Source organism: Penicillium daleae (assembly GCF_028827525.1).
Source record: "Penicillium daleae strain IBT 16125 chromosome Unknown utg000005l_segment0_segment0, whole genome shotgun sequence".
Lineage (NCBI taxonomy): Eukaryota > Fungi > Ascomycota > Eurotiomycetes > Eurotiales > Aspergillaceae > Penicillium > Penicillium daleae.
The window spans coordinates 3,616,053-3,643,058 of NW_026623153.1; the positions used below are offsets into that span (position 1 = coordinate 3,616,053).

Sequence of the window (27,006 nt, forward strand, 5' to 3'; positions counted from 1 at the left end):
TCTCACAGGTGCTCTAGTGCACGTAACTTTCACTGATACTGCTCTCAAGTCTCGCCGAGGGTAGTAGGCTTTTTCACAGAGGGCCGTGCCGGAAAACGAAAACTACGGATCGACGTGACAGACAATGTTGTCAGGGTACCATATCTTTGGGAGACAAGCATGGCCCTTTCCCCGTGATCGAGATAACGCTCTATTGGCTAATGTTGTGCATGCCAGATGTTGTCAACAATCCTTGGCCTGCGTTACTGCTTGCAGATAAAAACCATGATGAAGTTTCAGCTTGCGATTTTCATATGGGGGATTGCCAGAGCACCTACGTACTAACTCATTCAATGATTGATTCTTTTGCTGTAAGCTTAGCAATTAGCGGCTGTTCAAAAGATTGATACTTTGAGTCAAGAAGAGAAGGATGGCGGTCGCGGCAAGTAGAATTACTCCATGCAGCAGATGAGTTAAGATCGGATAGATTCACCGGCCTGAGCATCGGGTGGGGGATCAGGGTATTCGAAGGAGCACATTAGGGCTGTGGATCAACCCTCCCTAAGCTCTGGAAGCTGATAACTTTCCATCGCATATAGAGTGACCAGAGGTAGCACGGAAAAATGATTTCTCTTCTTGAAAAATTTCCAGTCGGGTAAGCTGGACAAAGCACATGAAGCGAATTTGATACCACACTGAATCTTGTTATAAGCATCGCCAACGCCGAAGGCCCAAAGCAAGGGTCAGAAGTGGGAAAGGAGTCGACGAATGTACTCTATAATAGTCGTGAATCGAATCGGTCATAGTTGTTTGACATTATTGGTTGCGATTATAACAACGGGAATTACTGCATGGTCTTTGCGCGCTTTTATAGCCTCATTTCTGAGAGGATCTTCCCTTCTCTTGATTTCCTTCCCCATTCAGTATTTTCAGTGAGTTGTTCAAGTTGATGTCAAACCTCCTTCCTGGCGTGTGATAATTGACTACAGCTTCAAATTAATGTCTGGTTTGACCGGAAAGACTAGAGGATTCTCCAAATTGTGAAGATAGCAGGATATCAAGACCCTCATCTCCCCAATGGCTCTGTTTCATCAATTATAGATGTACCGCAACTTCAAAGAGCAATTGGAGTGGGACAGGCGGAAATTGAGCATTACGTTAGATGCCACAAGTAGATCCGAGCATCTCGACATAAATCACTCATAGTCGATTGCCCTATGAACATGTGATAAACATAGCAACAAGTCTGGAACCCTGCTCGACATTCAATCAAGGATCGAAATGGCATACCCCACCCAACATCTTAAGAGCAAACACGGGACCTTAAACTTGATACTTTGTGTCAATCTCGAAGTATACCTCTTATGAGTCGATGATTCGACCTCGAAAATACCTCAAGATACCTCCCGGGCCCAAACTCAAGAAACGCCCTTGCACAGAACCCGACAGATTGGAAATCCAGAGAGCTTAGCCCAACCTCGAGCCATGCGTAACGTCGCACCGTTGACAGCACCTGCAGCGCAACAGAGAAGAGACGGAAATAATTTGTAAGCACTCAGTATACTAATCGCGGTCCAAGGTACATACGACACGCTCTGGAACTTTGTCGTCACCTTTAACCCCAGCTACATCACTTAATAAGAATAGTACACCATCTAGATCCTCATGCTTCAAAAAATCGCGCAATGATATGATACCTATCAGCAGGACCTGCTCCAAGTATAACCGATCATGACATGCACGACACTATGGCTAGCCTCACACAAAGCCTTGTAACCCCGTCCTCTACGTACTGTACCAATCATCTTGCGTCATAGGAGTCAAGTCCAGCCGGCAGATAGCCGGTCCAGGATTGTTGGCAGGTTCAACCGGCGGTCTCGACCCGCGACGGTCGGATTTTGATGTGTCATGATGCGTTGGTATTAGATAATAATGGGAGCACTGCGTGTTTCGGGGTGAGGGAGAGGGATTCTAGGGGGTTCTAAGGAGGTACGATAGTACTACAACAGTTACTTGGAGTCTTGGAGTACTGTGTGAGGGTCCGGGGATGTTTTTACGAGATGGGTATGTCCTTTTAGGAATACTGTACGTGTCTAGTAGATGAGTACCGCGTGGGTTGTGTGTTAATCCCGCATTCGTGTCGTGGTGAGGAGTACAGGAGTGTAGTAGTCGTATACCTGACTGCTGAGGGGAGTGTCAAAAGGGTAAGGTTGGGGTAGAGTCTAATTCTTCAAGATTCCCAAATCCTAAATCCTAAAATCTAAATAGTGTTGGGAACGTCCATCCGACCCCCTGGTATTATTAACTCTGCGTCACAGATCTAAGAGGAAGGTGAAAAGGAATCCAGATCTAGGATCTGGAATGACCTGAGACTCTAGCCTTGAATAAGAGAATGTTGTTTGCGACGAACCCAACATTTCAACAAGTTCTAGAAACTGGCCACATGACTCACCAGAGGTCATTCAAGTCAGTCATTCTTGCCAAACCGTAGTTTCCCTCGGCTGGGGGTACCGAAGTTGGAGACGGTGGCCGCACGCGGGGGTTCCGAGGTAAGAATACTACTTGCTGGGGGCTTGCTGGTCCCATTGTAACCACGCCGCCGCCCCCTCAAAACCTGTCTTTAGGGGGACCCATCACGGGGTCTTGCATGACTGCAGGTGCACTAATTCAGGAGCAAGCGTGATCAATCATCAGGCGAAAGGGGGAAGAATAATCCGCAGGGCGATAATCTCGTGCATTTTGGGGTGGGTTGAATGGTCTATACAGAGGGGAGTATATCGAGACTTGACCAACCGAGCAAGTCCAGTCGGAGGAGTCTGGGGAAAAAAAGTAAAATCTGGGGAAAAGGGCCAGCACCAAAAAGAACGAGTACGGGCCAGCCGCCGCGTGGTGATTGGACCAAGACACCGGGCTCGGATCCGTCGGCCATTCAGCAGGTCCAAGTCCCATGAGCACGCAGAATTTTCTTATTCTCCTGCCTTTTTGCTTTACGCGTTTCGTCATGGCCCACTCCACTGAGTAAGTAGTCAGTCTTGGTCTGGGGAAGGCCATACCCTTTTTGGGGTACTCGATCCAGGGTTTTTTTCTTCTTTTCTGGTCGTTGGTTTCCAGGGGATGTTTTACGGTAGTGTGATTTCCTGGCAGTGGCGCGAACCATGCCGGTATTTGCAATTATTGAAAAGGAAGGTAATAGAAGAATGGCTGGGCAGTCTGGGCATTGATCTGGGCATTGCGCGAAGGGGGTGAAATATTGAGTTGCCAAGTCACGATGTCGACCGGGGGGGGGGAGACTTGCATGAATTTTTCAACGCGGATGATCTTCTCAGGTACCAGTGCAAACTCTTTCGTATAGTAGCACTGTACTGTAGGCCCTAGACCTGATCGACCGAATGGTGGGAGGGGCAGGGAGAAAATATCCCGCAGTGTGGTTAGTGTGGTTCAGGGCTGATTCAGTGTGATGGGGTCATCGTGCTTTTGGATCGCCCCCCCTTGAAATCAATCGGTCCACTTTTGTATAGGACGTATACAATACACTTTGCGATGGGGTACACCGTGGGAGCATCCATGGCATTGACGCCGGACAGGCAAGAAAGTCCAGCGCTGGCGTGCTTCACGGGTCCTCGCAACGCGGGAAACCATGCGAACCAGATGGAAATACCTCGTTGCTTGTGTCGTAGCACGACAGAGAGACCAAATATGTCCTCAATTCATCATCACCAATATCGCAAGACATGGCGGTTAAGCATCTCCGTAAAACCGAGTGACGGCCGGCCCGGGATGATGCAATATGGCCGGTGGCATTCTCAGCCAGTCATTGGCGTCACACGGGGTCTCTCAGAACTGCTGTTTATGGCGACATACCACCGCCATGGCCTGTCTGAGGGGCAATAATGGGGGCTTGGGGCATAACTATTGTCAGTACTGTCCACCAAATGCTCAATGCCGGGCACACCTGACGTGCGAGAGAACGCCAGAGCATCGAGCCGAGCCACGAGGGCGCGAGGGATGCGGTGTGAACGGGGGTGTGTAATACGACCAACGTGTTCAAGGAGTCTGGACACAATGTGCGTGGTTTTTTGAGGGTTTCCTGGGGGTAATGAAAACCTCATTAGCAGCCATGAACCCGCCGGCCATCCCTGTTTTTAGACGCCGTGCATGGTGATTGGCGGGCCCGTCCATTTCTGTTACGTGAAGACGGGGCTCTTTTGGGGAGGTGAGCGGAGTCAGATGACCAGGGCCTTGACGGCGTTGCTGGGTTGGGCAATTAAAGCAGCGAGAGCGAGTGGGTAGAGAAGTGGACAAAAGTGGACAGCAGTGGAGTGGGTGAGGACCAAGAGAGCACGGCCCAGTCAGCCAGTCAGAGAAAAGCCAACGGCCACACGGCCACTCGTTGCCTCGGATTTTCTGGCAGATTCGATGGACACCCCGTTGCTGAGGCACCCCACGGGCTGACTCATCGGGCTGTCTTTCCCAAAAGGGGAGTTCGTTCTTGCCACTTTACGGACATGACGCCAGGCGAGAAAAATCAGTTTTGGTAAATGAGAAAAATAGAAAAAAAAAAGAGAAAAAAAACCCCACAGCCAGGTGGGCCCCACCGCAAGCAAGCGTGTGACCCGTGGATGTCGTGCCTGGCCACTACTCGCAATGGCCTGCGAGGCCTGAATGACTCCATGGCCCCTCTCATCTATAAAACTGCTCCCTCCCCGCCATGATCCACGATGGGCTCCATAATCTGAACCTGCAAATTTTTCTCGCTTCTCTCAAATTGCCGTCGACAACGACTGCTCTGCAATTCTAATCGTGCTTCCCTGCATATCGACTTGATCGCTACATAGTCGCCCTGCAGCTTTGATCTACATCCCGATCTACATCCCAGACCGACCTAATATTTCACATTCACAACCATCACCATGCCTTCCGCAAGGACATCAGGTTACCGCGTGATCGAACCGCACCCCTCGGTGCCTCACACCGCTCGCCCGGCTGTTTATACGGGCCGTGGAGGCAGTGGCAATGTCATCAGCCTCAAGAACACCAAGACCACCGACTCTCGAACTGCCACCGGCCCGGCCTCGTTGACGCGCCTCGACTCGCGCACTCCGTCTACCTTCACTTCCGGCCGCGGTGGTGCCGGCAACGTCCACAGCAGCAGTGAACGTGCCATCTTCAGTTTCGATGAGGAACTCGAGCGTGACCTCCGCCGTGCTGCTCCCGTCTATCACGTTGGCCGTGGTGGCGCTGGCAACATGATCTACCGCGACGACGCTTCAAATTGCAGCCTCACCCGCAAGTATTCTTCCACCAGCACCAACACGGCCAGCAGCACTGGCTCCGTGACTGATCGTGCCCGCGACATAGCTCGCCGTGGCCTCGAGAAGGGCTGGGGCAAGCTCACGGGTACCGCATAGATTGCGCCGCGCCTTAATCATTTGACGATGACACGACCTTCACGACCAACAACCCAAAAAAAGTTTCTCTTGTTTCTGCCTCTCGCCGTTTCTTAATCACGCGGATTCGGACACTTATCAAAGAACCCTCGGGGACGAGATGGATGGTCTTTGAACAAAGACGACATCAGCGGATTTCTTTCAACAACCTGTTCCCTTCTTTTTTCTCAACGTCTACTATTTCCCATTTACTCGTCGCCCGATACCCCAGTTCTCGCGACGCTTCAACCGCATCTCTGTTCTTACAGGTTTTCTTTGTCCTGTTATGCAAATCTTTGCGAAAGACCTCCTCACTCTCCCAACCAACCAACCCTTTCTCTGAACCATCATGGGATCGGCGTTTTTTTTCTTTCCTAATTCCCCGGCCTTCCCCGGCCTTCCCCTGCCGCTGGTAGAGAGCTTGCTTGAATTGCATCCTTGGCATCTGCTAGGTTTTTCGGGCACTTTTTTCCTAGCCGTATTGCGCCATCTTGAGGGCATATCTTTCATAGTTTAAACCTCATCGCATTTCGCATCGGTTCCACCGGAGTCTGCCCCCTATGTATTACTCTTATTGCTTCCATGTCTACCTGTTTTCAAGCAACCGCATCCGGATCTTCTTCCTGTCTTGTTTAACATTATTCCCCCCATTCGCGCCACAGCTACTACTTTCTAGCTCCGGGCTCAACAATGAATCCTTCAGCTTTCCGAGGCTACTATTCTTTTAGTCGAAACTTTATTCTCCTTTCTTTGTTCTAGTAAATTCTAGTATATCTGTGCCAAGTTCATTGTAGGTTCGTGCTGGACATGCTCTTTGTTCGCACTTTGGTGGATCCACCCGATGGCGACATTTGCGGTCGGCCCGGATGTGGTGGCACTGGGGGCCAGCGTCACCGTCACAGCCGGGGATAGGCGAGGACAACCGTCTGTCGCCTCTGTTTTGACTCACTGAGTATCACGTCCTTGAAGAAAAAATTTTCGGGTCCCCATTGACCTTGACCGATGCTTCTAGAGGCAATGCTCCGCTTCTTGATTTGAGATGCTCTTCTTGTATGATGTAGTCTGGTATTGTTGCTTATTCATAATGGATGTGCCTGGAATTATCAATTATCAATTATCAATTGCCTTTATTTTGTTTTTCTTTTGTTCGTAGATCGGCTTTACGGCAGCCACGTCATATGATCTGAATACTTTTCATTGTTAGACCCTTCTGACCATCTCAATGAGTTTGATATTTTACCTCCACGTGGCTTTGCACCATTTACTTCCACGTTTTTGATGTCTTCGCCTCTTCAGTCGACCATTTTGATTTTCATAGAAATTATGTCTAGCTTGAATAAGGTCGCATTTTCTTTTTTAAGTCTATACCGAATCTACCAATGCTGATGCGCTGGCCAGTCATAACATATCACATGACTTGATTGATCTTCTGAGTTGATGCCTGGCAGGTCAAGCAAAATTCTGTTGCTCTAACAGTCCCCATTATGACTTGTATCTAGATCGAACTTTGCTCCTCACAAATCCCATAACCTTTTGTCTATGCCCTATTTACCCAGGTCCCGATTGTATTGCTCGGTTTGAATCAGCATGCTTGTTTGATTGGAGAGCATAAGCACATGCTCGAGGGTAGGTTGAAATACCCATTGCATCGCGCCGAAACTCAGTGGTTTAACACTGATACTGCCAATATAGTCGATAGGCTATTCAGAAAATTGTGAGTCCCTGGATAACCAATCACCTTCTGGCGTGGCTCATAACCCCCCTTGTTCATGTACAATCACCATGACCAAAGGCAGAACTTCACAACCCATGTTTATCCACCCCATTTTCTTGGTAGACCTGCAAGCTACGCTTGGCAAATTTGCTCACACCTCGAATCCGCCTTCCGTGCCTGCTGAATAAAGGCGGAATGATGCAGAAAACTGTTGCAAGGGCAGCCAAAATCGACGACGCCACATTCGCACCTAATGCATCGAACATCTCCGTCGCAAACAACGGAAAGGCGGCTGACATCGAGGAACGAAGGAGTTGAACTGCTGCAAATCCACTAGCCGCGTAGCCCAAATAGCTATCGGCCAGGTAACCTGCCAAAACAGAATCGAATTCGTTGACAGCGTACCCGATGAGAATGAGTGCGGCTGTGGATATAAGCCAGTGAACGTGAACTGCGGGTGGAATAGTCCATGCAAACCACCATAGTCCCACGGCAAGAATTGGTGCACCGATAGTAAAACCGAGGAGTTTGTGTTCTGGCTCGAGGGGGATACCCTGCTCTTGATATCGTAAGATTATGCGATGATCTTGAATCCGAGTGAGCAGTCCGAACAATAGACCGATGCAAATTGCGATAAAGGGGAGGTAAGAGGACGTCGTTGAGAACCCCAGTGACATGTAAATTGGAGGTAGTGCTTCCGTGAATAGATAAATCAACGCGAATGCCACTGCGCTCATTGTCGCTACCAAGAAGACGATGGGCTCCGTGAAGAAGAGGTGAATCGGGCGGAAGAGACTAAGACGGACGAAAGTTATGAGGTCGGGAGTGTGATCTGGGTTCAATGCCTTGAGGGTCATTATGCCACTCTCTCTGCGTATTTTTGCAACCTCCGTTTCCAAGACCGAGGACGGGCGCGATTCGCGGATACCGAATAGGAGGAGCGTGATGACAGCGGTAACAATTGCGGATATACGGAATACCCATCGCCTTGTACAGTCAGCCCCGGACAGCGCAAACGGAAAGGGAGTCACTTACCAGCTTAAGCGGGCAATAATATAAATGCTCATAATGGGTCCTAACGCGAGGCCCATATTGGCAACAACAGCCCATAGGAAGATGAGCCACACCCGGTCTTTGGCATTGAACATATCCTCAATACTACCGGCGACAACAACTGCTGGTATAGCGGATAGAAAGCCTGAGAAGAAGCGTCCGATAGCGACTGCAGCAATGGAAGGGGCCATGCCTACGAGTAGGCAAAATATGCTATATAAACCGGTGCTAACGACGTAGAGTTTCTTCCGTCCGAATGCTTCGGAACAAGCTGGGAATATAATCCCGCCGATCATCTGGCCGATGAGAGAACTGTATATTGTAGTAAGATGTTAACATAGGAACTTTGAGGGAGAGGGGTGACGCTGACAGAGAGACAAAGAGGAAGACAGCCAGAGTCTTATTGAGTCCGAATTCGCCACGAGCATGGTCCGCCGCGGCGCTCTACATTTCGTGTCAGATAGATCATGAGTGGATTGAACTGACACTTACTTACCCCGGCCGTGCTAACAGACGTCCTATTTGTAGATTATTTGTCAGTCTATTGGCCAGGCAAACAGAAGTTGAGTTCAGAACGAATCTTTGCAAATTCGCATTCGGATTACATACGTGAACAGATCCAAGAAGATGATCAAACCAGTATCGTATATCTTCCGTGACGCCGGCCAATTTCGAGGATGCTTCTTGTTCGAGAATGACCAACGGATGAATTGTCTGTCCGGTGTGTACTCCAATCCACATGCGTCCAGGAAAGGTTGGACATCGGTTTGATCTTCTGTGGGAGGGAGCTGTCGGGAGACAGGTGGTCCCAAGACGCCCATAGCTGATGGCAGAGTGAAGTTGAGCAAGAAACCAAGTTGACGGGGAGTGCCACGAGTGTTCTCACAACGATTGAAGCAACATGGTAGATGAGAAGACAAGAATCTCAGCTCGGTGCCCAAAAATGCTGGATTGATCACTTCTCGGCACGATTGCCGTTTAGAGAGATCCCACCAGATTATTCCTCAATCTTACATCGCCCCGCATTGGTCCATATTCAAATCTTTCAAGCTAGGTAGTATTGTTATGGAAGGATTCTAGTGGGGACTAGTACTCATCGCATCAGTGGAATTGTGCGTGAAGACGATTAGCTGGCTTGAAGCCCAGCAGGATAGGTTGGGGCGACCCATAATTTCATAACCATGTATTATGGCACAGGTATTCCATTTCAATCACATCTCGAATAGCTCTGTCTGCGAAGACGTGAAACTTGACTAGTCTTAGCCTTCGCGGATAAGCGTCGCCGATTGACTTTTTATTCTAGATTCTGAGAGCGCCTCAAGATCGTAATGCGAGAATGATGGCAGAAATGGAAAAGTTGCCGAGATCTCACTCGATAATACCTTGGATTCGATGCGTTCGATGCCGAGTTGGGAAACTTGCAGTAGAAAATAGGCCCACTGAGGCTCCAGTACGTCCACATCGCTAATGCGCTTAGTCAAAATCTCAGGGAAACTTCCACTCATAGCGTTGTGGCTTGTTTGCCCTGTGGCTCGTTCCGTCCACGTGACTGTTTACTGCTCTACTGTTGTATATTCAGGCTGATTTCTACGTGTTGTTTACTTTAGTGATATTGCAAGGCATTGACCTATGAAAATAGGGTTCTTCTGCGGCGCTAGCATGCGCAACGGGTTGAACTGATACTAGATCCAATTAATGCCGAGTGACCAGAATTTGAAGTAGAAAGGCACACAAGTATCCTCGAAGAATTGATTCTAGAGGGAAGACGGAGAAAAGGTGAAAATCACCATGATACGCCTATCTGGTTCGTTTGGTCTGTAATCTCAAGAATGGCTTTCCAGTCCCTCGAAGCCTTAGAAGCCCTAGATCATTCCTACCCTTTCGTACTACCAGATTCCACAAGAGTAACAGATTGACGGAGTATTGAAGATCTATTGAGAAATAGCCCATCTTTAAGGTATGTAGAACGCACTGTATACAGCCCACTCCTTCAAAACACCAAATTAAGATAGAAAGACGAACAGAATTGTATTTGCACAGATCGGTAGGCTCGCCGACAAGGGAGCTGAAATGGCGTATCACATGAACAAGATATGAGCCAAGGAGATTGGAGAGATATGTTGGGGCAAGGGGGTATCAAAAGTCGCAAGCACGACTCGGACTCAATAAGGGACGAAGTGAACACTGTTCACTTGGGTTTCCACCCAAGAATGAAAGTATTCCTACACAGTCGTTGGTGTAGTCGGAGGATGTTCTGCCTCTGCCTTATTGAGGGACAGCGGTAGAATGAGGATTTCGAAGATTGCCACATCTGCAATGGCGTTGAAGTCGTTTGGGGTGGAACCAAAAGAGTGCCCCAAGGAAAAGAGCACACGGAACGGGGGATTTCACGCCCGTTCTCCGTGGTTGAAAGGCTAGTTTATGCGAATCTTTTGAAGATGATCTCGGGGTCCTCATGCCATTCATCCGCGCTCACCCACATCTGTAAACAACGAGTTAGTCAACCAATTTCAAGCAGATGCTACTTCTGGACCACATACCTTTCTGAAAGTGCTCAGACCGGCAAGAATACTACCACCAATCCAAGTTGTGTACTTGCGCTCCGCGGGTGCCGAGATCCGGATCTTCATGTCCTCGACGGCAAGTCGTTTAATCTCACGCATGAGACGATCGGGGAAGTTCTTGCACAACGTGGAGCCACCAGAGAGAACAATGTTGAGGTATAACGATTTGCGTAGGTCAAGGTCGGTACGTGTGATCGCATCTTGAACAATCTGGTGTACACCAGGGTATTCGAGGCCGATAAGCTCAGGATCGAAGAGAATTTCAGGGGCACGATAACGTTCTTGACCGATCTGCACAATAAAGAAAGAACTCAAGTCAGTAAAGGGGGTATCTCCAAGTTTCAAATTCAATTCTTCGATAAGACTCGCCTTGATCTTGTGACCATCAGGTAGCGTGTAATCGATCGCCTTGGCATCCGACTTGTGATAATTGTTCATCCACTCTTTTTCTTCGCGCTTCGGGTCCAGCGACACGTAGCAGACCTTCTCCTTGATCATCCGCACGACCTCCTTCTCCGCGCTGGTATGCAACACATGGCCGGCTTTCCGCAATAGCAATTGCATCTGTTCTGTAACATCGCGACCAGCCACGTCAATTCTCCGAATACTGTTGGGGATCGCGAAGCCTTCGAACACCGGCACAGCGTGAGAGACGCCATCTCCAGAATCTAGGACAACACCCGTTGTGCGGCCAGACGCGTACAGAGACAGCACGGCCTGGATCGACATGTAAAGTGCCGGTACATTGAAAGCCTCGAACATGAGCTGGGCGGCCATATCACGGTTGGCGCGAGGGTTCAACGGCGGTTCGGTGAGCAGCACGGGGTGCTCCTCCGGGAGGGTCTTGAGCTCGTTCTCGTAGACGTAGTGCCAAATTGACTCCATATCCTCCCAATTTGTCACAATTCCATGCTCGAGCGGGTACCTGATCTTGAGTAGACCACGGAGGTCCTGCGCGCGCTGACCGATGAATGAATCGCCCTCTAGACCACCAGCCATGACCCGTGGGTGTTTGGGGCGACCGACAAACGACGGGAAATAACATGACGGGATTTCCTCGCCGGCAAATCCAGCTCGAATGGTACCGCTGCCATTGTCAATGACAATCGGCACGTTGTGAAGGGTAGCCTCTGCCATTGCGGGGAGTGGGTGTGAAAGAGGGAGTTCGGGGGTCGGGCGGTCGAGGCGCAAGGTAGTTGAGACGGCCCCACGGCCTGGGATCGACGACTCAGGATGTTAGGGGGTGTGATTGACGACAAGAAACATGTATAGTTTCAATGCTGGGCGGCAACGTTCAGCTGTGTTGAGGGCGTCAGGAGTGGAGAGGGTTCTGCGGTTTCGCGTCGGGAGGTGTCAACAAGAAGCTTGGGCCAATGATGGTTCCCGATGAGGTCCCGTCCATTGCTGACTGGCCCGTCTTGAAGATTGGATCTGTCGCATTATTGCTGGAGCATTTATAGCTTACATGGTTAATGCGCGAATTGCAGGGGATTTTCCTATGTCATAATAGTCCCATGGCATAGCAAGTATCCTCATATTTTTCATCATTTTGCTCTTTATTGGTCGTTTACCTTGGAAGAGTTCTACTTTGGGCGGCGAACCCTCTGGACATGAGTAATTTTGTATAAGTGATCTAGTAGCCCGTGAAGAAACTAGAGGGTAGATTCAGCTCTTTGAAATCAAAGGGCTAGTAGTGGTTGTACAATTCAACCCATATGGATAGGGGTACCTCGTGTATCTTCAATCCGCATAATGTACATCATAGTAGACTTATTTGACCCCCGATCCCATCAGCATTTTAGAAGTGATCAAAGAAGCCTCTACCCCAGGCTCCTACCTCTACCTGAGACAAGAACTGAGACTTAGCCATGTTAAAAATGATCCAAATCTGGCATAAAGCCAAACAGGATCAAAGGCCATGAACGGGAAGTGTGCTAGCATGCACTAGACATGCTACTTCAGCCTAGGTACTTCGAGTAGTGAATTATGTCTTTCCACTCATCTGCAGGCTGCAGGGGTACAGGAAGTTCCGAATACTGCAAGTGCTTGACCGAAAAGGACAAATCACTTCTCATGAGTATAATGTCAGCAACTATCACTGTAAGGTGATGTCTCATCATCAATCTAGAGCAGAGAGCACTGTACCTCATTGATAGTTGGTTATGGTGATGCCAATATGCATGTATACTCTAACACAAACACCACAACACAACAACTTCAGTCCACCCACGATAGCTCATCGGTCAAGGGTACGGTCGAGCGATCCCCGTGGCCACGCCGGAAGAAAGGCGCCTGCTTCCCCTGCTTGACTGCTTGACCAACAGTGCCAGGAATATCACTGAATGAATTGTCAGATACCACAACAATCTTTCATATAAGAGTGAGAAGACAGGACTTACTCGAGACTACCGATGATTGCGTATCCCTGACCGGCCAGTTCATCGGCAAGCTCCTGTTGGTGGTTGTCGGCGAGATCAGGGTTCGGAACCACAACGAGAGGCACCCCTGCACGAAGAGCGTCCAAGATTGAGCCAGTACCTGTCCAACAATCAGTTTTCATGACATAAAACCCCAGGGAGCAGAACACGTTACTCACCGGCATGGCTGATCACCATCCCGAGCTCCTGGAAGTTGGCGGGGTCATCTTGGACCATGCGCAGATATGGGGTCATGTTTGGGCGAAGTTCGAAACCCCCAATCTCCACACCATGGTCAATACTACCGCTCTCATATTCGGCACGGTAGGCGTCGAAGATGTGCTGGCCACCTTTGCCGTACTGGATCAAGAGACGGGTGAACTTGTGCTTCTCCAGTTCCGCCAAGAACGACTCATGCAGGACCGCTTGGACGAGCTTCTCGAATGACGCCGTAGCCCCAACAGTGACAAAACAGAGCTTAACAGCCATTTTGAGAGTTGGAGGTGTATTTTTGAAGGATGACAATGACGCCGAGGAAGTGATGAAGGTCGGATCATCTTGAGTGTCGCTGTCGCTGTTGTTGATGAAACAGATCACGTGTTTGGCTCGAACAGGACTAGCGTGGATCGGACTCTGGAGACTGGAAAACATCGAAAAAAGGTACTTCCGCCAAAGCATCCGCGCAGATCCACGCCCGCTACAATGGCTTGTGTTGCTCGGTCATTGACTCGCTCAGCTCGAGTCCTGGCCCATCGGGGGCCAGGGCTACTTCCTACACGGTCTTTTTCCGTCTCGCCATTCCGATTCGTGGCAGAGGACCCCGTCATCCCTCCGCCCCCGAAGGAACTTAAAGCGGAGGACTATCCACCTGCACCTGAATATTCGCCCGACCTCCTGACCAAGGAAGAGAGATCCATGTACGATATGTTGTCACCGGAAGAGCGGGCAGCCTTTGATGCCGAGAACCAACGCATTGTGGCCGATTTCAATGATCTGGAGAAGCGCGCCGCGGCCTTTGCGGAGATCCAAAAGAGTGTTGACCAGATCGACAAGCAAGTGGATATTCGTTTTGAGGATAATCGACCTAAGATCCGGGGTTTCTGGGCTGAGGATGATGGAGATGACATGGCTCAGGTGGAGGACGGTGACGAAGATATTCAAGACGATGAGATTACTTCAATGGCCCATGCGGAGATGGAATTGCACCGGGAAATGAGAGAGTACGCCCGCATTGCGGCATGGGACATGCCAATGCTGAGCAGTAAGGGATCTCTATATTACTTTCTAGCTTCTTGGGGACTTGCTAACGACGACTTTTTCTCTAGAGCTCGCTAAGCCCTTCACGCTACCCCCCGAGACGCACATCCTCCGCTTCCGCTACACTACATACATGGGTGAACAGCACCCGGCCGAACCAAAGGTCGTCGTGGAGATTGCATCCCGTGATCTGACTCCCAAGTACCTCACGGAGACCCAGCGCCAGACTTTCCTGAAGCTGGTTGGCCCTCGGTACAACCCCCAGACCGACATTGTCAAGATGTCTGCCGAGCAATTCGGATCTCGCGCCCAGAACAAGCGCTATCTGGCCGATGTTGTCAACACACTGATCCAAGAAGCCAAGAAGGGCGACTCCTTCGCCGATATTCCTCTCGACTTGCGCCACCATAAGCCCAAGTTCCGCCCTCAATTCCCCGAGTCCTGGAACATGACCAACGAGCGCCGGCAACAATTGGCTGCTCGTCGTAAGGAGAGGCTCACTGCTCAATCTTCACGGGAATCGATTGTGGACGGCAACCAGATTGTATCTGAAGCCGTGCTGGCCCTTCCTGAGCTGAACCCGGCTCTGAAGGCTCGCGCCGCGGAGGAACGGGAGAAGGTTGCTGTCAAGGTGGGGGCCCGTCCATCGAAGAGGCCAGTTCGTCGGTAAGGGACGTTGATTGGCAATGTATAGTTATGCTTTGCATGGTCTCTTTCTTTGGGTGTAAGACAAAACTGCGATCAGACATTTGCGAGGCGCGGGCGCATATTCTAGGAGGTCTAATCGGCCTTGTTTGTTTTTCTCAATGTACTATAGCCACTTCTCTTTTGTTTAAAGTACCGGCGCCTCGCTGCCAATTTTCCAATGCTTGATGGTGATAGATTTTGTACAGTATGATCTGTAGCGGGTTACGGAGTCTCGGCTCAGTATCTTTGTGGATGTAGCCAATCATCGTGCAAGTAATCACGGGATCTCAAGTCCACGTCATGCACAGGGATGCTAAGCTTAATTCAACCTACAACTACCAGCTACTGATCGCTTGGAATGGAAAACGGATAAAAATAAAAATATTTCATGGAACCTGCATATGGCCGCTACTAAGAAAGACAGTGAGTAAGCCGACATCCATCATGGATAATTCCGAAGGCCCGAAGGGGTCCTCAAGGAGTCGTCCAGTTGGTCGTCTAGACCCACCCTCCGTCTAACCTTTCGCCCACGCTCGTTCCGTTCGGACTCGGCATGAAGAGTACATCTCGCGACCCCGAAGGGTCCAAGACCAGTTCCCCAACATTTCGAAATTAGGAACAGAAAGAACGAAGACCACCACAGAACAGAAGATCAAGACCGAAATAACAAAAATCATAGGCAAAGGGCAAAAAAGAAACACAAAACCGATCAACTCCCAACGAACACCATCGCTTCTCATATCGTTCATGGTCGTGAGATTCGTGTCAGTTGTATCCGCGCATTAGATCGTCATTCAGATGGTCCATTCATTCCTCAAATGGTGCCCACACATCAGAAACAGCGTCGAGCGAGGATTGGTTGTCGTGTATGTTCAAGTTGCCTGTTGACTTCAGGTATATCATACCAATCGGGGAACTTCAGTTGGCAATGTAGGCATATCACAGATCGGAAAACATGGCAATGCCTAGGTTGAACAAAATAGTCGTCGTAAGTATTCGTTCCATGGCACAAGATCAGGTCTAAGCTCATTCGTATGGTCACATGCAGTATGTCCAGTATGTCCAGAGACTCAGAGTAAGATCTGTACACATCTAGTAACGGTCCATGCCGGGCTGAGCAGCCTGGGCACTGACGGGGGCCATCTTGGAGGTGCTGCTGAAAGGATACCCATAAGCATAGGGGTCAAAAATAGGACGGTCCACGGCGTTGAAGGACCGGTTCTTGAGAGCAGTACTCTCAGGATAACCATAAGCATACGGGTTGAAAGGGCGCAGACCCATCTCCCCAAACCAGTTCATAAACGTAGAAGGGTGCCGAACGGGCTCACCAATGGGACCCCAGTTGACCAGGGGCTCGTTGGGGTCAATGGGCTCAGAAGTAGCGACGAGCTCACTCAGTGGCGAAGCAGGGGCCGCAGAAGTGGCAGCGTTGTGATCGTCGAACTTTTCAAGACCAGCGTACGGATTGAAGACAGTGCCCGGGGGCATGATTCCGATTTTCTTCTCGCCGCCATCAGCACCGAACTGGAAGCGGGACTTGGTACGGAAGAAGTCTTTGACGGGCAGTTGTTTTCCCGCAGATGGGCCACCGTAGACATCTTCCATAGTCAGCTCTCGCATACGCTCAGCAAGGGACTTTCGGCGAGCCATACCTTCCTTATCGAGGAGGTGCTGACCCTGAGGATCGATCAGGGAAATGGGGACGGCCGATGGACCAACAATAGGGCTAGCCAGGAGACTCTGCTGAGTGCCGGGGCTAATGCCAGGGGTCATGCGAGGGCTAATGCCGGAGGAGGCGACATTGCTGGGACCAGGAGATGCAGTGCCGGGCGTACCATTGCCGCTGGTGGTTGGTGGAGGGGGAGTCACTCCATTGCGGTCACCAGCCTTTCCACCGTTGTTGATGCGACCCTTGTTACCGCCTGCAAAGCCAGCACCACGGGGAGATTTGTAGCGGCCACCACGAGAGTGAGCCTGGCCGTGCTGGTTGCCATTTCCATTGCCGGTGTTGTTCTTCTTACCGGCGTTGGCATTGCCATTGGCGTTGTGACCAGAGGGGCCAGCGTTGGCAGCGGTGCCAGTATTGGCAGATGGACCGGCGTGAGCAGCTAGGCCGGCATTGTTCACACTGTTGGCAGCGGACTGAAACTGAATGGCCTTGTGCTGAGGCTGGTCGATGACTGTCTGGGGCTGCTGTCCACGGTTGTTGTTGCCATAGTTTACCTGCAGCAGACTAGGGACGTTGAACTTCTCGCGGTACCAGCGGGGAATGTCACGAAGACCAAGCTTCTCCAACATGAAGATATCAGTTGGCATTTCGTGCTTGTACAGGCAACCTGCAAACCAGTTGGTTAGTATCATGGTCCAAGGTGAGGGAATGGTCAATATATCACGAACCCTGCTGCTGGTAGTCACACTCGCCGTGACGAATCCAGTAAGAGCAGAACTCCTTCTTGGTGTTGAAACCCTGTGTGAGGTTCAATCAGTGAGAGTCCAAGTGAGAGAAGTCCGATGAAAGTCACTTACGTGCTTGCCGTGGCCAGCATGACCGTAGTAGGTGGGTGAGTTTGAACGACGGCCAGTGACAGCCTTGGTGGGGGCACCAGGGTGGTAAGCAGCATCAAGGCCACCATACAGAACGCCCTTGATGGCCATGCGAAGATGAGTGGAGACATTGTCGTCGGCCAGGATTTTCATTAGAAGGCCCTCCAGTTCAGCGAGGTCTTCATTACTGGTGATGGCAACACGGCCAGTCTGGGGAGCACCATCGAGAGTCCATGGCTCAGAACGAGGCTCAGCGGCACCACAGCTAATCATGCCCTGGGTATCACTGGGAGTCAGGGTACGAGAAACACCGCGGACGTTGACCCCAGCAGGAAGGTCGTCGAGAGCAATGAGGGGAGTCAGCAACCCGTTGGGGCGGCTGCAGAAGAACGCAGGACGAACCTGAGAGCTCATCGTGGATGCTACTCAGGCTGTCGAAGTTGAAGTGAAGCTTGATATGTGAAGGTGTATGGAACAAGAGTTATGGAACAAGAGTGTGACAGTGGGTGGGTGAACAAGTGGAGGTTGGGTTGAGGAACAGAAAGTTGGGAGAGGGTGAAGGATGAAAAGAAGAGGAAGAGGAGGAGGAGGGAGAAGAAGGAAGAATAAGTAGCTGGTGCAGGAGGAGGGAGGACGACGGCGGAGGGCCCAGGAATTCGGAGGAAAGCAAACTGACCAGGCAAAAGCCTCCAGGCAAGCAATCAAGCGAGCGCTGCCTTGGCTCTTTTGAAGGCAGACAACCCATTTGTTTTCCAGGAAATTCCATGGCTATCAAAGAGGTTCCGTTTCATCCCACCACCTTTGATATTACCTTTGATATTTGCAGACAACAGGCAGACAATGGGTTATATTGAGTATCACTTGACCACTTGACCATCTACGAGACCATTGTCTAGAATACAATAGAGCTATGGAATGAGATTCTATGCGTAGCTTCTGTTAATCTACAATATACGGTGCCTGTGGATGGTCGAATAAGCTTATTTGTGCATTGCCAAATCAGGACGTGGGAGCGTTGCCTTACAGTGGGGATAGGCAAGCCCCCCACGAGATATCCGGAACTTACCATAAGTAGCCAAGGGGGTGTCGTTGCCTTGGTATTATATGCTGCCTTGGTATTCCTCCACGTTTCCAAAGGCAGACATCTGGGCGAATCATCGACAGGCACCGAGCAGCCCTGCATCGGTTGGCTGCAGCAAGTCCCTAGCCCAGATGGCAATCCTAACTTCTAATTTCTTTGCAACAAAGCGGACTTTCTCTACTAGATATGCTGCTTCAAATACCACAAGGGTTCATTGTCCAGATCTCAGGCACTCTTTGAAAGCTATTGTTACCTGCAGGTCATCCTTTCGGCTCAAGGGAAACAAGGCATCTTTCTCTATGCCCTGCGCGAATCGTCGTTCCACTTTTGCCAACGTCTCGCCTCCGTCAAGTCTTCAGTGATGCTAGGTGGACCCCCTGTTTAGCATGTCCTGTTGTTCTATGTATGAACCAATACTAACATGGCTGTTTCCTCCCAGACCAAGAAATGACACATCCACGACGACCACCGGGTTATGATGACCATTGACAAGGATGGACACAATACACCCACAATGATTCCATACCAACCATTGCCATCTCATGGCGATGCAACACGTCACACCATAGAGCACCCAAGTCTACGATGACGTCCTTTTCAACGAAGCGGATCGAGGGCTGCACACCCAACAGCCATGAGGGCGTTATGGTTGGATACTGCTCGGCTACCAGGTTGACCTCTACATGGCTCTCTATGAGGAAGTACTGGTATCTTGGTGTTCAATACTATAAATATGGTTTCCAGTCGAGTTCAATCGTGAAGGACCGTAAATGGATATATCATGCCTGGTGGAGGATCAAAACATTCATTGGCTTACCAACGTAGCGGAAGACCTGGGTTTCAGTAGTGGGTCATCTACCAGGGTATATGTTGTCTTGCTCTTGTATCCTAGGTTGAACTATGGAAGACTACCTGCGAGGCCCATGGATGCAAATAGGCCTTACTGAAAATGGCATCGACTACGGAAGAATGGAAGACACTGAATAACGTATGCTAAAGCATACTGAATTGTTCATGCAGTTCTAATCTAACAACTAAGGGGGTATCTTCAATCATCGCTCATGAGGAAAGGTTAAGAAAGGAAACCAAATTGAACCCAGGAGCGGCCATGCAGCTTTTGGTCTGGACGAAATCGCCCGAAAAGAAATGGAAAAGGAGAGTGAAAACGGAAGATGATTCTGATCCCGTTGATGCTGGAAAGACAGCGATGCTAGCCATATGCGTAAGAATGTCGACTGTGAAGATGTTTCGTCAGGGCAGTCATCGATTGGCTGGATTTCATGGGCCTTGTGTATGCATGGAAAAAGGAGCGTATGGATTTTGATACGACTCAGGATTGCAGCTAGTAATATCAGAAGGAGCGGCGTCGCCAGTCGGGGCCTGGGAGGTAGTCGTTAGGGCCGGGTTGTCCGAGCTGAGATCAATCATGGCCGACCTTGCCTTATTGTTGGCAGCCTGAAGGTGGCCGAGAACACCCCTCAAGTATTTCTTAGCTGCAGAAACAAGCTGTCGGTCTTCAGTGCTCTGCCGCAAGGCCTCCAACATGCGACGAACTTGGGTTTCAGAATGGAAGTGCGAGCATGCACGTCTTCCGCCAAAGTGCGCGAGGCCGCACAGCGGGCAATGTTCGAGGCCTGCTTGCTTCAGGCGGCAAAGGCCGAGAAAGTGGTGCTGATTGCATGCAATGCACTGAGGGGGCAGGAGATCCGAAGTGCCATCCAAGCCAAAAGTTGGTTGAGGTGGTGGGGACTGGACACGCTGGAAAGGAGCAGTCTTCAATCGCTGAGGAGGCAGGGTCTCTTGAATATCGGCTGTGTCCTGAACAGCATCTGCATCCCCTGCAAAGTCACTTTCTTCGAGTTCATCGACTCCCTGAAACTCGACGTCACTGTCGCCTGTCTTACGAGCTTTGACCGGGGAGGACATCATCAGGTCAGGATCAACGGCATCATCGTCCTCGCGGAGCGTTTGGTAATTCACGGTGGCTCGCTTCCGCTTGCCGCGTCCAAGTCCCTCTGCTTTTCTGAATTCTTCCTCTCTTGCGTCACGCTCCCGCTCGCGAAGAATTTCCTCCCAGACAGTGGCATCAACAGGAGTGTCCTCACTTTCAGTGACTTCCTCAAGAGTGCCACGATCGTTCTGCCACACACGTGCGAAGCTGAATTGCGGCTGCTCCGTAGAAGCTGGAGTATCCGAAGCAATTTGCTCGGCTTTCTCCACCTGGCTGCGGTCGAGCAGCTTGTTGATAGACTCTGAATCGTAATGAATGTCCGGCGAATCATAGTCATTGAACAAAGCCTGGGCGCCGTGTCTGAGGATAGACTCTAGATCCTCTTCATCTTCACTGGCTTCCATCCGCTCAATCAGGACATGGTCCAGGGCCAACTTCTTCTTACCCTTCTGCATGATCTTCTCTTCTACCGAGGCCCGAGTGGTCAGGTGGAAGACCAGAACAGTGTTCTTCTGGCCGATTCGATGGGCACGAGAAAGAGCTTGCATGTCTTGCTTTGGGTTGAAGTCCGGGTCCATGATAATGACGGTGTCGGCAGTGGCAAGGTTGATACCAACGCCGCCTGATCGAGTTGACAGCAAGAAAGCGAAGAACGGGGAGCTGGGATCATTGAATGCATCAATCTGTTGCTGCTTCTGCCGAGCAGTCAACTTTCCATCCAGTCGACAATAGCGAAGCTCAAGACCAGTGAGGAAGTCTTCAACGATGTCAAGATTCTCCAGGAACTGGCTAAAGATCAGAACCCTATGCCCCCGCTCTTTCAGTTTCGGGAGCATGATGTTGAGCAACTTGAGCTTCCCCGAAGCCTCAACCATGCGCTGGAAAGCCACAACCGGGTCATTTGTCTGTTCCTCGATGGCCCTGTTGTAGATGAAAGGATGACAAAGGCACTTGCGGAGTTGCACGAGGATGTTGTTCAAATTGTGCTTTTCAGTCTTCTTCAGCTGGCCAGTCTGCTTCTTGCAAATGGCCTGAATCAACTGCGGGTTCTTTCCCAGGATCGACTTGTACAACTTCTTTTGCACGACAGACATCGAGACTGGGATGATGATCTGTACCATAGGTGGGAGGAAAGGCAGAACTTCTGCTTTAGTCCGACGAAGGAAGAATGGGCGGATCATGTCGTGAAGTGATCGAATGTTCTCCGCTGTGAGGTTGCCGTATTGCTCCTCCAACTCGTCAGCATCCTTATCCGGATCAAGGAATTGGATCAAGTTGAACAACTCTCGGATATTGTTCTGCAGAGGCGTGCCGGTAAGAAGCGCTTTGAAGTCGAATTTCATACGACAAAGTCGTTCATAAAGTTGCGACTTGTCATTCTTGAGGCGCTGTCCTTCATCGACAACCAGTCCTGCCCAATGAATCCTGTTAAGAACTCTCTTGGCCTCCTCGTCGACCATACTCTCGTACGAGGCAATCGCGACATGACACCGGAGAGCTTTGCTGCGCTGAGGGAACATTTCATAGTCGTTGGCCATTTGACGCGAGAACGCCGAGCCAAAGTAGGTGACAACCCGGATTCCGGGTGCCCAAGTCTTGATCTCGCGTCGCCAGTTGGGGACCGTTGAGTTTGGAGCGACGACAAGGAATGGCCAGCATCGATGCTTCTCGATCAACGTTGCAAACAACGAAATCACCTGAACAGTCTTACCCAGACCCATGTCGTCGGCTAAGATGGCGTTTTTCTGTTTCATGAACATGTAGTACAGCCAGTTCACACCGTCCAGCTGGTAATCCATAAGCTGGCCACCAGTGATCAGCTCTGGTTGCGTGTCGAGGACCAGATCTCTTTCGAAGTTTAGGCGTCGAACAACGGATAGATGATTCTTAAGGTCATGTCGATTTGGCGGGTCAATAGTATCACGATGTAGCCAGTCATTGAACGCCAGCTTGAAGTCCTCCCAGCGACCAGTCTCCTTGGGGTCCGGGGGCGATTCCCAGACCGAGTCCTCATAATTCAAGCCCTTGTATTTGACAAACGCCTCTTTGACAAGCTCAGGATTGGTCAGGTCATCGGGATCGGTGTCATCGGCAAAGGTCACATCAAAGACAATGTCGACTCGGAGATTCTCTTCCGGAATCGCCTCCTTGGTGGTCCAAATTGGCTTTCGGGCCTTGGGCGAATTGAAAAACGCTCGACGCATGGCGGCATTGCTGATACCCCAGACCCAGTCTCCAGGCATCCAGGTGGTGCGGAAGTATGACTTGTGCTTCCACTTAACGAGGTACTCCTTTTCCACCTCGGGGATGAGCTCGGCTAGAGGAAGTCTCGAAGCTTTGGTGGGCGGGTTCACGAGACGCCAGGCAACTAGAGCTTCGATATCACCAGGGGAATCAGAGCAATCTTGGCACTGCCAATGAGTCGTGTAGTGGGAGATCACCTCGGAGAGATCCTGGGAGGGGTCTGCCGCGAGATGCGCAAAATGGAAAGCCCGCTGGCATCTTGCGCACCGGAAGAGGACATCGTCGATATTGTTAATGCGAGCCATGTCAACATGGGTGACCGGATCTGTACCGCCATTTTCCACGCGTTGCTGTTGTTCTTCCTTCGAGGTAAGACGCTCCCTCAGTGGGTGAGACATTACGCCATCTTCCATGCAAACGGTACACCGGCCCAAATGAGGGGATACATCATGTTTGCTGTGCGCGCTCCCAAGGCATCGGCGGCACTGCAGAATGAAGTACCCCTCGTCAATCTTTGTGACAAGATGCTCTCGGCTGCTGCGCGGACCAAGGCATTGTTGATGAAACGATGAGCTGCAACCCTGGCAGAAGACAAGGGATCCTTTGACGTCATCATCTTCATAGAAGTTGCAGGAAGCGCAGGATGCGAAGTGTCGCAGTCGGAATTCGTCATCCCGCGGAAGTTCAGGAAATGCTTCTCGAGCCCCGGAGTACTTTTGTCGTTTAGGCACGTCACTCTCTGCTTCCGACAGGTCATCTTCTAACCGCTCTCGAAGGTTATTCCGAACAGTCTTCCGGGTACGAGTGGAAGCACGAGTCGGCACTTCTAGAGAAGAGGAATCCTCCTCCTCATCGGATGATAAGACAGCTCTTCTGCTTACTCGGGTTGACCGACGGTGTCTTTTGGGGTAACGTTCGTTGACCTTGTCGCTTGACTCATCCTCATCTTCGTCGGAGCTGGAGGATTCTGGGATTTGATAGAACGAGGCGAAACTACCACGCGCGGATGCATGGCGCCGTGGCCGAGAATTTCGTCCAGCCGCGCGAGCCCGCTTTCCATATCCTGCCCCATCCTCGCCGAATAAATTGCGTGAGCGAGATCCATATCCCACCGTCATGAGCTCATCGTCCGATTCCGACTCCGGAACGAAATGGTCCAGAGCTTGAGCACTATTGTCGAGACTCATAAATGTATCGCGTGACATCTGTGAAGAGAATACTCAATATTAGAAATAAACATTCAATGTTTGATATAAGAAGGGGTTGTTCTGACAGTTGCGCGTTCTCCACTGGCCAGTCGGACAGTGTACAGCGGCCTCTCGGGGTTACTCGAGTCGACTCGCAGAATGCATCGGACCTCGAAGTGGCCCGGAAGATATTCATAGTCGCCAGGATTGTCGACTATGGGGACACGGATCTCAATGTTGTAAGACTTCATAGGTTCAGGCTCTTGAAGCTGCTGAACCTCTTTGATGTGGTGTTGAGACCTAGACTCATTGGCTGTCGTTGCTGGACCGGGAGTCGAGCTCTCCAACTGGCTCCGCAGCTGCGCAACCATAGGGTCTGGATCATCGGATTCTAGAGAATTCATGTCTACTGGTTGAGACATGTGATGACAGGTACTGCGGTGTGCGATGAGCCAAGATGCTCAGGCAATGCACCGCACACGCAGTCACCGGACGCAGTCGAAGTGATCACCAAGTTGAAAGCTGGGTGAATGTGAGAGAGTTCGTAGGGATCTTGAGTGAACGGGAACGAAGCTGATTCTGATGAGCCCGTTGAGACTTTGGCAGAACCAGAGTATTAGGTGTAGCAAGTCAAGAAAGTGAACGGAGGTCGAAGATGGACAAGACATGAGACGCGAAGATCTCAAGACGCGTTGATTGGAAAGGCAGATCGTTATCGATAATCGGATTTACGTTAATCCGGTGTAATACAGTTAGTTTTTGGGGCGCTCGAAAACCAACCTCTTGAGCATCAAGGTGATGATGCTTTCAAATATCCCAAGGACGAGCTTTTGGGCGCAACATTCTGTCTTTAAGTTGCCTTCGCTGGGCACTTCTGTCCGGTATGCTTCATTGAATTCAGCTATTGGCCGCGGTATTCGCAGGTCTCAAAATGTTGGCTCATTCGGGAGAGCGCCGAGTTCGCAGGGTGGCCAAGAAAGGTCAAGTCGGGAGGATTCCAGGATATCGTCAAGTGGACGCGCAGCCAAGGATGGTAGACGGCCATTCAGGATGGACTTTGACAGAGATGAGTTCGTTCGGAGCGGAAAGTTTCGAGGAATGCCCCGAGACCTTCAAGATCGCGGGCAACGGAGACCCAGGGAACGAGACACGAAGGGAAACATCACACCGGCATCTTCTGGGGAAACCAATCCTTCAAAGACGAGGTCCCGTGCCCATCACGTGACAGAGAGTATGCCGGAACGAATCAAGGAAAACGTCAAAGTCCCCGAATCGATCCCCTATTCCAGCCCAGCGTCTGAATTCATCTACGGTACGAGCGCCGTGGAAGCAGCATTGCGATGTGGCAGGCGGAAGCTATACAAGTTATACCTCTATCAACGAGCTGGGGAGGACCTGGGTCCTGCTAAAGTTGCTCTTCGAAAGCTGGCTCTCTCGAAGAACATTGATATCAAACTCGCTTTTGCAGGTTGGGACAGGCTTCTAGACAAGATGTCTGCCGGTCGCCCACACAATGGATGTGTCCTTGAGGCCTCGCCTCTGCCTAAACTCCCTGTGCGTGGCCTTCATGCTGTTCCTGCGATATCCGAGAGCCACTTTCGGGTAGAATTAGCACCTCAATCGCGGGAGGAGGCTGCAGTGAACGGTACCAATGATCATATCCCGATTCTACATCCTTCAGATCCCTCTTCAGGCCAACAAACCCATCGATACCCCGTGGCCTTGCTGTTGGATGGAGTGGTGGATTCCGGTAACATAGGTGCGATCATACGGTCTGCTTATTATCTTGGCATTGATGCGATAATCTTTGCTGGGCGCCAATCCGCTCCTCTATCTCCCGTGACGATCAAGGCTTCCGCCGGTGCAGCGGAAAATATGACTTTGCTGCATGCTCAGAACGAGGTGGATTTCATTAAGCGCTCGAAGGAGAATGGATGGCGGTTCTATGCTGCTGATGCACCTGGCCCCGGTGCCACCTACCTGGACCGGGCTATGGCCGATGGCGAAACGGTACTTCCCACAATGCACTCGCCCAGTGTCATCATGATGGGGAGTGAGGCCTCAGGACTGAATGCACACATCAAGTCACATGCGGATTCCATCGTCAGCATTCCAGGTGCCCGTCATAGCGCTCATCTGGGTGTTGAATCCGACCCGGCCCGCATTGATAGTTTGAATGTGAGCGTTGCCGCGGCACTGTTGATGGAGATGTTCTTGCGAACCCCGCTTGCGATGTCTGAGCCGATCAAGAAGAGCAACGGCCGAGTGTGGTGAATGCCGTTGTACGATATTGTTTCTCGCTTGCATGTACAAAAAGATACCTCATTGTATACTACTGTTGATTTGTTCGATTCATGGAAATGTACAAAAACCACTCGTTGATTATCAGTGAAAGCGCGCGTGGAAAAGCAGTGTCAGTATACAAAATAAAAAATCACCCTCCTGTCCATCGGGCGGTCAGCCAAACGTTGCCATCGTGCTCTTCCGCCTACCCCATACGATTTTCAAGATCGTCTGGTTGATCAGGTCGTTTCTTAGTGATATAAATTCTGGCAGAAAAGGAGTGGGGCTTGTATAGAGGTTGATTATTTCTTTGGGACCCCTGTAGCATGGCAATCAATCACGGCTATGAGGGCCTACTCCTCGGGACCTCATTACAAGTCTCAAAAATGAAACGAGGGCCCTCTACGCACGACACGGGCGCTTGGTTTGCTCTTCACGAGACACTTCTAGCGTTGCCGGATTTCCATCCCGAAGTCGCTTTCATGTGGGGAAACCCCACCAATCGATCGGCTTTGCGGGGACAAGACCCACAAATTCACAAGTTGGCCTTGGGACGATCGTGGTAAATATCACATGCGAGATTCTCCTTATAAAAGGAGACTGCAATTTCTCTACCAAA

The 27,006-nt window shown here is 50.6% G+C and overlaps 8 protein-coding genes across 8 annotated transcripts; 3 read left to right on the forward strand and 5 right to left on the reverse strand.

Moving 5' to 3' along the window:
- Positions 1 to 4,889: 4,889 nt before the first annotated feature.
- N7458_005484 (DUF3602 domain-containing protein) lies at positions 4,890 to 5,387 on the forward strand (the record flags this gene model as incomplete). Its single annotated transcript, XM_056908866.1, has 1 exon — positions 4,890 to 5,387. One exon carries the CDS (start codon positions 4,890 to 4,892, stop codon positions 5,385 to 5,387), a length of 498 nt encoding a protein of 165 aa, XP_056767484.1.
- Positions 5,388 to 7,205: 1,818 nt separating this feature from the next.
- N7458_005485 (uncharacterized protein) lies at positions 7,206 to 8,993 on the reverse strand (the record flags this gene model as incomplete). Its single annotated transcript, XM_056908867.1, has 5 exons — positions 7,206 to 8,106; positions 8,155 to 8,484; positions 8,543 to 8,616; positions 8,669 to 8,690; positions 8,782 to 8,993. 5 exons carry the CDS (start codon positions 8,991 to 8,993, stop codon positions 7,206 to 7,208), a joined length of 1,539 nt encoding a protein of 512 aa, XP_056767485.1.
- A 1,598-nt stretch (positions 8,994 to 10,591) lies between these two features.
- Positions 10,592 to 11,873, reverse strand: N7458_005486 (actin-related protein ArpA; the record flags this gene model as incomplete). The annotated part of the gene is made up of 2 exons (XM_056908868.1): positions 10,592 to 10,654; positions 10,713 to 11,873. 2 exons carry the CDS (start codon positions 11,871 to 11,873, stop codon positions 10,592 to 10,594), a joined length of 1,224 nt encoding a protein of 407 aa, XP_056767486.1.
- A 1,080-nt stretch (positions 11,874 to 12,953) lies between these two features.
- Positions 12,954 to 13,642, reverse strand: alg13 (N-acetylglucosaminyldiphosphodolichol N-acetylglucosaminyltransferase catalytic subunit ALG13; the record flags this gene model as incomplete). Its single annotated transcript, XM_056908869.1, has 3 exons — positions 12,954 to 13,074; positions 13,136 to 13,274; positions 13,333 to 13,642. The coding sequence occupies 3 exons, from the start codon at positions 13,640 to 13,642 to the stop codon at positions 12,954 to 12,956; spliced, it is 570 nt and encodes a 189-aa protein (XP_056767487.1).
- Positions 13,643 to 13,855: 213 nt separating this feature from the next.
- N7458_005488 (mitochondrial 37S ribosomal protein mS35) lies at positions 13,856 to 15,080 on the forward strand (the record flags this gene model as incomplete). Its single annotated transcript, XM_056908870.1, has 2 exons — positions 13,856 to 14,414; positions 14,479 to 15,080. The coding sequence occupies 2 exons, from the start codon at positions 13,856 to 13,858 to the stop codon at positions 15,078 to 15,080; spliced, it is 1,161 nt and encodes a 386-aa protein (XP_056767488.1).
- A 1,109-nt stretch (positions 15,081 to 16,189) lies between these two features.
- Positions 16,190 to 18,055, reverse strand: N7458_005489 (uncharacterized protein; the record flags this gene model as incomplete). Its single annotated transcript, XM_056908871.1, has 3 exons — positions 16,190 to 17,433; positions 17,495 to 17,564; positions 17,624 to 18,055. 3 exons carry the CDS (start codon positions 18,053 to 18,055, stop codon positions 16,190 to 16,192), a joined length of 1,746 nt encoding a protein of 581 aa, XP_056767489.1.
- Positions 18,056 to 20,000: 1,945 nt separating this feature from the next.
- N7458_005490 (uncharacterized protein) lies at positions 20,001 to 24,526 on the reverse strand (the record flags this gene model as incomplete). The annotated part of the gene is made up of 2 exons (XM_056908872.1): positions 20,001 to 24,122; positions 24,191 to 24,526. 2 exons carry the CDS (start codon positions 24,524 to 24,526, stop codon positions 20,001 to 20,003), a joined length of 4,458 nt encoding a protein of 1,485 aa, XP_056767490.1.
- A 676-nt stretch (positions 24,527 to 25,202) lies between these two features.
- Positions 25,203 to 26,378, forward strand: N7458_005491 (RNA methyltransferase, TrmH family; the record flags this gene model as incomplete). The annotated part of the gene is made up of 1 exon (XM_056908873.1): positions 25,203 to 26,378. The coding sequence occupies one exon, from the start codon at positions 25,203 to 25,205 to the stop codon at positions 26,376 to 26,378; it is 1,176 nt and encodes a 391-aa protein (XP_056767491.1).
- Positions 26,379 to 27,006: the final 628 nt, after the last annotated feature.